The sequence below is a fragment of the Falco naumanni genome, chromosome 1, assembly GCF_017639655.2.
Source record: "Falco naumanni isolate bFalNau1 chromosome 1, bFalNau1.pat, whole genome shotgun sequence".
Taxonomy (NCBI): domain Eukaryota; kingdom Metazoa; phylum Chordata; class Aves; order Falconiformes; family Falconidae; genus Falco; species Falco naumanni.
Genome location: NC_054054.1, coordinates 126,588,011 through 126,597,365, shown reverse-complemented (window position 1 = coordinate 126,597,365; position 9,355 = coordinate 126,588,011). Strand labels below are relative to the sequence as shown.

Below are 9,355 nucleotides of genomic sequence, written 5' to 3'. Positions count from 1 at the left end.
GAAGACAAGCTCTGAAAAGATCCTGCTTTTTTCTTAGAAAACTCCAGTCTTCAAAGGAGCAAAGTGAACCGAGACCTCACGCACCCACTGTGAGGGGTGCAGGACACAATAAAAAGCCCAGCTTGGCAGCAGGCATGGCCTGAAGGGAGGCCAGAGGCCAGAGCTCAGCTCTGTGACCTGGAGAGGTTTTGAAGCACGGGAGCCTGGACCTTCACAGCAGAACTATTTTTCAAAGCCCTTTTTAAGCCTGAACTAAGAGACAGTTGCCTGTCATGACTAGAAGAAGAAATGAACTCCATTCAAAGAGCAGCAATTTTTGGGTACTTGGATGATGTTGAAGCTTGGCTGAAGTGCAGACTGCAACAAAATTGGCCACAAAAATATTTAAGGAGCTTCCTCTACATTTCCAGCTTTGCAGTTAGAGCAAGCTGCTTCTGGAGCAGCCTACGGGGAAAGCAGGAGACCTGGCAGCTTTTGGGGTGCAAGTCATTTTGGGAAAGAACTGGGCAGGGGGCTGAGCCATGCCGGAGGAGGGTTTCTCCACCGGTGCTCCGGTGGCCCTGGGATGGGCAGCACCAACCCAGCTGCTCACCCTCGTTGCAGTCACCGGCAGCCCCGTGGCAAGTCCAAGCCAGCACCGCCAGCACAGCTCCCGCTGGCCTCAGCTGGGGCTGCCCCAGCTGCTGCTTTTCGTCCCAGTTGGGAAGAAATTGCACGTTGTGTTTCTAAATGTTTAAATGAGAGAAATAAATGGTGTGCGGAGACTTCCCCAAAGTGCTGAGCACGAGCAGGGCAGGGCTGGGCCCGCGCCCCGGAGCGGGACGTGACCATGAACTATAGCCGGCCAGACTGGTCTGGTTTTATGACCCAAGCGGAGAGACATGGGGATTAACCAGCCAGCCCACGGGGGACAAGCTAAGTTGAGTTTTAAATTCTTTGGTGCTTGTAATAACTCAGGTGAGTCTCTTTGTTCTTGTGAACTGTAATTTTTCATTTGACAGACAGCGTCCCTTGAACAAAACAGCCAAACAGCCATGTCCAAACACACCCATGCCCGGGAAGTGAGACCAAGCTAACCAGCCGCCTCTTTGCTCCAGTTCAAATGCCAATGTCCCACAAACAGACCCTAGCAGCATCTGGCTGCACACGCTGCTCCACGCCTGGTGCTGCTCCAGGGGCCTCAGCTGCTGGCATGGGTAATGCTCAATGCTGAGGACAAACGAAGCCATTCCGCTGATCCCCTCCTGCTCGTGGGGCAGCTGGTCTCCTCCTGGCCCCGGGATGGTGCCGGGCCGTGTTCCCCTCTCCCCATGCCCAACAGCAGCCCAGACATCGTGGCAGGGACGTGGCTGGCATGGCCCAGCCTCTGCCCTACGCGGCGCACGCTCTCCTTGGCGTTCCAGATGCAGGCCATCGGGGTTCCCCGCTGGGATCACGAAGCATAGTGTTACCACTACCAGGAGTGAGGACTCGCTTTTCTTTTCTTCCTGTTCCCCTTCCCCCCGGCACCAGGAGGCAGAAGGATATGTCAGCTCAAGGCTGAGTCTAAAGAGGCTTATGCTGACTATTTACCTTTGCAAGGGCCTATTTTTGGCTGCTCAGCTGTAGCTAATGCAATGAACAGGGCAGCGATTCCTAAGAGGAGCCACATGAGGGTCATTGTTTCTAGGATCCACTTTGCCCCTTTGTAAGGGCCAGAAGCCTTGCTTTTTTGTTGTTGGTTTTGTTGTGGTTTTTTTTTTTTTTTTTTCCCAGATGACAGATTGTCACAAGGAAAAAAGGGATCTTGGGGACAGGTCAGAAGGACCTTGGAAACCTGCTGCTGTGTCCGATGCAAACATGGACTTGCTGCCTTTCTTCCACTGTGCAGGAAAATCCCAAGGTTGCTCCTGATCTTACCCCAGCTGCTGCCAGAGGGCTCCAGGTCCCCGTGCAAACAAGCTCGGAAGTTTGTGGACATCCAGTGTGAATTTAATAATGGCATCGCAAGTTAACAAACAGGCTGAGACTGGGATCTCACCCAGTCACCCAGGATGCGACTGCTGCTGGTAAGTGGGGAGCAGCTGGGTTATCAGCTCTGTCTCTATTTTCCTGACTATTGTGGAGTGGAGGCTGGTGTGCAACAGGATCTCAGGGACCTGCTGCAACAGAAGGACACCTGAAATCTGCCAGCAGCAGGACCTGCAGGGGACACCAGGCACAGGAGAGCTGGCCGAGGGGTGGCACGCCACTCCTGGCAATACAATCCCATGTGGCTGAGCATCACTTCAAACAGAAAGAACAGCTTTTTCCATGTGCTGGAAAACTGCAGTGCTGAGTCTATAACTAAACAAATCCTGAGTGATTTCCACATTGCTGAATGACATTTTAATAGCGGAAAAATAATGCTCAAAATTATCCACTTCATCTCTTCCTATTGTCTTTTACTGGCTGGGAACCACTGCTGCAGCAAAACCAGCTCCGGATCTTTTTGTTGGTGTTGTTGGTGCCTCCCAGTCTGCTGCAAGCAGCCAGTGACCCAAGGTGGGGTCTGCCTGCCCCGTGCCCAGCACGCAGAGCCTGGCACAGCTGCCCTCACGCCAGCCGCTCCTGGCGCAGGGCTCCCAGGGAGGCACCCGGCTGCTCTGGCGCTGCCAGATGAGCCCACAGTGGTGCACAGGCCAGGTGGTGATGCCCATCCTGCACGAGGAGGCAGGTGACAGTGCCTGGCTCCTGCTGTCCCTATGGGGAACTGGCACCTGCCCATGTGCCACCAAGCTGGGAAGATGCTTCTGGCATTTTCTGACATGTGGGTTTTCCGACCCTAATTCAGCCACCGCTGCTTACAGCTTGTGTCTAGATGAACACGTCAAGTGTGGCCACATCTCCCCAGGCTGAAATCAGCAGAGCCTGGGGAGAGCAACGCAGACCCAGCACCCAGCATATCTCTTTGCAGGGCTGCAAAAGGAATGGCTCAGGCTGTGGGGACAGTGTCTAGCCAAGTGCTATCCCCCGACTATACGGTATGGCACCCAGCCTGTAGAGCAACGTACCACACAAATGCCTCACACAAACTTTTATTATTCAGTGAAACATCATAAACCTCAAAGAACTCCCTGTTTTTGCAGCAAAGCAGCCACCAGCCCTTATGCAAGGTGTCACCCCCTACAACCCCAGCATGCACCTGCAGCCTTGCAGCCTCAGCACCTCTTGAAGCTGGGCTGTTTTGGAGGTGTGCAATATGCAGTAGGCTTCACCACTGCTCTCATCAAGGGGAAGGTTTTCATCCTCTGAATTAAAGGCACACAAATCAGGAGCCAAACTGTCCTTCTGCCACACCACAGCCAGTCTTTGGCATAGTGCCTGCGTAGGGTCAAGTCTTCTTCCCCTGAGGAATACAGCATGCCCTTGGTTTGTGTTGGTTTCACACAAAGCACCCCAGTCGCCGGCCTTACTTCCCAGCAGGTATGGGGCACGTGGACTCCAGAACAGGCTGTGGGTAAGGCCTTGCAGAAAAATTTTTATAGAGAACTTTGCTTGTCAGATGCAGGTACCTGCTGCAGCACTATGCAGGAGGAAACGGAGTTTTCCACACGTGCTAATAGCACAAGCATGCCTGATAGGCAAAGCTGAAAAGTGAGCACGGACTTCCCCCCCATCAGACCAAGACAGCTGTGTAAGAGAAGCAGTGTGGTTGGGAGTGACAGGGAGTGTGACAACCAGGAAAGGCTGCAAGACTTCACATTCCATGCAGAGGGATGCAGCAAAGCTGGGCACAGCCCACTGTCACCTTGTCTCCTTTTTCCTTCTAAGAAGGAAACTACTCCCCTGGCTCTGTTTGGCACAAACGCTGGCTCGGGACACACCTTCTGATGCCATTGAATTTGGTAAGGACATTTGGCAACAGAGCTGTGCTCAAGACCCCAGCTCCACTTCTAGTTGGCAAATTTTATAGAAGACAAGAGGAGAAATACGCTGTCCTTTCAAAAATACTTCAAGGGAAACCTTTACCAGAGATGGAGCTCAGCAAAAATGACTGCAACGAAGTTTCACTTTGGGATGGGGAAGAGGGTGCACTACTGGCACCAACTGAAGAGCCTAAAGCCCACTTGGAGTGTATGTGCTACAGCCTATGGCAAAGACAGGTAAGGACAGTTTATAGTAATTGAGAAGGGCCAAAGGAAACACAATGGGAAACATACTGCAAACAACAGACTTCCATAAACAAGTGTCTGAAGCCTGTAGTTGTCAGCATAAACAGCTTTGCTGTAATGTCATGAAGTAAACTTCAAAAGGTGTCTGTGAAATGCCCTGACTACAGCAAAGCAGTGCTTTAAGAACTGTGGCTGTACACTTTCTGTACAAATGGAAAAAAAATCATGCCAGCAAGTATGCTGTATAAAAAAAGGCAAGAGACAAGACCTTTAGGTGACCAGTTCTTCCTTGCCAACAGATACCTTCCCTTCAATCCCCACAGTCTGCAGTTTTATTTTTGGCAGATTATAATTAAAATGGTCTTTATGGCTTTAGAGAGAAGCCACTAAGCTGTACGTTTTGGTTGAAGCAGAGGGGGTGTGTGTGTGTGTGGTATGCTCTGGATGAAGCGCCATCGCAGAGAAAGGTCTGGCCACAGCTCTGCTTCTTCCACCTGACCCACAAATGCTGCTGGTTGTACTTGGCTCTCTTTAGTGTTCTCATTTCTCATCAGCAAGTGACAAAGTTCTGGTTGCTAACCAGTCCAATCCCAGAGGCAGAATAAAAAGTCCTTGTTAAGATCTAGAAAAAGCATGTTTCTAACAAAATCAAATCCAAACACGTGCAAAAACTGTTCCTGGTTTGATGCATTTTGTTCAGGTTCCACCACCAGTGCACTGGAATTTGCTTCCCCTGTAGAGTGATTTAATTCTTCTTCCACTCTCCACCTTTCAGTCTTCCCAGGAGTCTTGACAAGCTATCCCTCCATTTTTGTCTTCAACATTTTTTCCTGTGCACATCCTTCCTGCCCTTCCTGCTTCCGCTGTCACACCCTGTTCCTCTACAGCTATTTTCGGAAAGCAAAGACGTCCCGTGTTTTCAAGCCTCTCTTGCCTTCGCTTCCTGGTTTAGGAGAAGACACTTCCACCAGTCCCCCATACGGGCAGCTCTCAGACTCCAGGTGATGGCCAGAGCACTCCACAGCAGGGATGAAGCCGCTGTCCCACATTCCTGTCCCACACAGCTTGCACAGGTCATGCAGGCTGCAAGGGATGCAGGGTAACAGGTGGAACTGATAGAGCAGACTCCTCGCCTAGATGGGAGAGAGAGAGAGTTGTTCACTCCTCACCAGGGGACGAACATGGAGAGCCGAGATAGCAGGGGCCTCCTGTCCCGTCCTCCCACTTAGCTACCTTAGAAAAGCCAAAGCTTCAGCAAAGGAGCATCCCTCCTGAACACAAACCTGAAGGTTAACTGAGGCACTGGGAGCGCTGCCAGGTCACAGCAGCTGCCACACGCTGCGGCGCATCCCACAGCCTGCAGTCACTCCCTGCCTGAGATGGACTGGGGACCGTAGCACAAAGATGAACAGCCGTCTGCCATGTTCCTGTGTGTGTGCAAGGGCCATCCCAACCACTCTACACTCCCAAGCACTCTACAACTACTTCTTGTTTCTGCAAAACTCGTTTCCAGGCAAGCAGCAGCATCCTACCCTCCCAGGCTCCAGACAAGTAGGGCCTATAGGATCTGCGAAAGACAGTTTAGTGATGGACTTGTCAGTGTTAGGTTTACGGTTGGACACAATGATGGTGAAGGTCTTTTCCAACCTAAACGATTCTATGATTCTATGAAGCATCTGTCCCTGATTTTCTCAATGTTCTGACTCATTTCTTGGACCTAAGACTCAGCCCACATCAGCCCACGGGCATTTACCTTCCTGAGTACAAGTTCTCCGTTCATGTGCATAGCCAGGTTGCCAAAATGCAGCAGCATCTGGTCGGTGGCCAGCTGTTGTTCAATGACATCATCCCCATAAATCACCACGATGGCCACACAGATAAAGAGGTGGAAATAGTCAGTCTGCAATGAGAAAACAGGGGCTGGAGTACAGCAGGTGGAGGCAGAGGTCTGACTTAACTTCCTCACCTCCACAAGCACGTTCTTAGTGAGATATTTTCTCCTTCCAGTTTTGCTTAGTGCTATACCAAACGTGTGTTACTGGTGAATTCTGAACCACGCTGAATCAAACCCTCTTCCCTTTACAGTGTGGCAGCAAGGTTTGCACCACAGCTTTCAAAGCACTCTAGTGATTTTTGGGAAGACATTTTCTAGCTGTGTAAGAGAAGTCTGAACTTCAGAAATGCATGTTCAGCACTTTCTGAAAAAAACCTCATTCTGAAGCCCAGACACCCTCAAGTAGGAGAGGCAGGCCTCCATCCTCCTGCTACATAGATAAATGTCTTTGGTAGTTACAGACCCTCTGTAACACCTACTCATTTTAGATACTTTGCTAGTAAGAGCCTTTATGGAAATTCTGCAATGCTTGCTGAGATGGTGAGGATTCAGCAACGAACATGCTGCTGCCCCGTGCGTGCTGTGCCCATCGCCAGCTGTCTAACCTGATAGTGAGCCCAGCACGCTTCCCACATGCGCAAAGCCTCAGCATCTGGAAATTCACGTTTAAAACAGAGGAGAATCCAACGGTGACAGAAAAGCATCTGCAGGCCATCCTCTCCCAAGGAAGAAAGGTGCTGGTAGAAGCGTGGGTGCATGAGCCGTAGCAGCTCTCGCAGGTACATCTGGAAAAGATGCTCTGAACTGAGTCGCTGCCTTGTGCACTGCCCTTGCCTGCCATCCCCGGGAGCCCCGCACTGTGTGCCAGCCCAGGGCTCCTGCAGAGCTGGCCACAGCTCTCTCCTCTCACAAAGAGCTCCAGCCTGCTGGCCTGTTTATTACAGCACAGCCAGGAGCACACTTGGATCTATCATTAAAGGCCAGGGCTCACAGGCCACGGCAGCTGTTTCACAAGGAAGGATGATGGGTGGAAAGAAAATCCCATGACAGCTACATTGTGAAAAGAAAGAAGGGGAGAGATTCAGGCTGAGGAAAGCAGCTAGAGCCTTAAAAACTAGAGAAAAGAAAGGACGTAGCTATCTCTGGTAATATTTCATTTCAGTAGAGGCTGAGCAATATGGAAGTGATTTTGGAAAGCCTGACTATACAGGCACATTACAGTGCATAAATCTGTACGTTAACTAACTGCACCTCACCAGCAGCCTCCCATGGGGTTTCCACCATAAGTTTAAATTGGTGCCATCATGGTCCAGGCAGGATTGTTCAGATTTAGAATGGATTTTTCAGGATTTTAACCAGAAAACAGTTGATATTCATGTTAAAATCTAAACAGTTCCAATTTTTAAACAAGATCACCCTATTTTAAGAAACTCTGTCAGATGTTTAAGGCTTTTCATTTGGACATAATTTAAAAAAGCTATTAAAATTGTTAAGAACTTAAAAAAAAAAACAAAACACAAAGAAGAGGGCTACAGCTCAGTCAACTCTTCCACGTTGTTCACACCAAATGCTCTAGAACCAGGTCAAAAATGAACCAGTGAGTCTTCACTGCCTGAAAGAACCGCAAAGAAAAAGCAAGCAGCCTCCTGGACACATTTCATCATAACAGGTTCCTTGAACCAGCACCCTTTAGCAGAGCCAGGGTAACTTTACTTGAACAATTTATTGGTTATAACTGCCTCTGGAGTGCCCCAATCACTCAGGATCAATTTTATCCACCAGGTATTTTGTGGCTTTAGTGTGATTCAGCATGGTGGAACCCAACAGCTCAGGTAACTGCTTTATGGTATTCTTCTAATTTGACTGGGGAGAGAAGACAGGGATAAAGGGAGCTCAGCATTCAGCCTCACCAGCTGTTTCTCCATATCCTCATCCCGGGGTGAGCTGATGAAGATTGTGTTCTGCATCAATCCTACAAAGCACCAGAAAGTATCCGACTCATCTAGGACCTCTGTCAGGAGTGGGGCAACCAGGTCAGACATCCCCTGGGAGTATCCTATTGTTGGGTTAAATACTGCATAGTTCAGCAAGATCCTCCTGGAGAAAAGATGCAAATGGAGAAGTGAGACACGAGAGGGCAAGTCACAGCTGAGAACAGTGTCCCTTCCCTCCTCCCCCAACTCCCACCCGACAGGCTAAGTCAGGTGAAGTGCAAAAGAGCGACAGATCACTCCTGCCATCCAGAAGATTAACCTGCAGTTGCACCCGGATGCTTGTGAACTTTTGAACACCTCTGCAGCATGTTGCATCCCACAGAATCGCTTTTGCTAAAACAACTGTATCTAGAAGCATAACAAAGATACACTGACACTATACCTAACTGGAACTCTCATTTTTTTAGGATTACAACGTTTTGCATCAATCCAAAGAGGCTTCTGGATGGATGGATGGGAACTCTGAACAGCACTCAGCAGCCTAAGACAATGGATTTGAACAATGCTCCTTAGGCTCCTGTTTTCCAGCTGCAGTGCAGCCCACTGGGAGCAGTGCAGTAGCAACAAGCAACACAGTTCATCTCAAGTACAAAGACACCCTACGGTAAGGCGCTTTAACACATACAGATAAACCCTGCTGCAAACATCAGTCCAGTGAAATAAACTCCAGGAGAAGGTTTTGCATACACAGACACCAAAATACAAAATGAAAACAAAAATTTAAAAAGACTAAGAGGACAGAAATGAAGGGCCCATGGGAAAAGAGTGATGATGCTTACACACCCATGAGGCTCTAAGCCATACTGCTAGACGAAATCCAACTGTTTTGCAGGCACACATTTACAAGTCACACCCCCACGAAACAGACTCTGGTATACTTGTCCTCCATCCCGTCAGGAGAAACCACAGACTCATAAGCCTGCCACAGCATCCATGACCCTCCCACTGCCACAGAAAGCTCACACATCTGTGCCTGTGAGTGCAGGGAAGCAACGTGATGGGAGCAGGGTTATTATATCAAGAAGTAAACGACTAAAGCAGCAGTGAAAGCACTGGGGAGGAAGTCCTTGTTTTTGCATGACTTGGTACCGGTCACTATACGCATGGTGCTCCCCAGTGTTCCCAAGGCAGCAACCTAGGCAGCCTTGGCCGGGGGGCTTACCAAGTTTTCTATACATTCAGTAGGACACGTTGTTTGGACCAGTAGCATCAAACACTTCACCTCATAGTTTCCACATTTGGGTTGTTCTCCCCTCGAAAGAACTGGTTGCTGCGGTCAGTCCTCACAACATCTTTATCTACCGTGAACTGTACTTTACGGCAAAAATCCTTCTGTTCATCCGGAGTCATCGAAAGCCTGAAAATCGAGCAGCAGCAGGAGTATGTTGCCAAGA

General features: G+C 49.6%; 1 protein-coding gene across 12 annotated transcripts in view; it reads right to left on the bottom strand.

Annotated features, from left to right (window-relative positions):
• Window positions 1-3,040: 3,040 nt before the first annotated feature.
• The window catches only part of TBC1D16 (TBC1 domain family member 16), a 33,808-nt gene continuing 27,493 nt past the window's right edge, over window positions 3,041-9,355 (bottom strand). For 10 of the 12 annotated variants that reach the window (XM_040582191.1, XM_040582189.1, XM_040582197.1 and 7 more), the window contains 5 exons: window positions 9,184-9,318; window positions 7,878-8,064; window positions 6,573-6,752; window positions 5,887-6,033; window positions 3,041-5,266 (listed from right to left, as the gene is read on the bottom strand). In XM_040582191.1, the coding sequence (XP_040438125.1) occupies window positions 5,021-5,266; window positions 5,887-6,033; window positions 6,573-6,752; window positions 7,878-8,064; window positions 9,184-9,318 (895 nt within the window). In that variant the 3' untranslated portion in view covers window positions 3,041-5,020. The remainder of the gene's footprint in view (window positions 5,267-5,886; window positions 6,034-6,572; window positions 6,753-7,877; window positions 8,065-9,183; window positions 9,319-9,355) is intronic. The other 2 variants (XM_040582196.1, XM_040582194.1) reach the window with 2 other exon arrangements.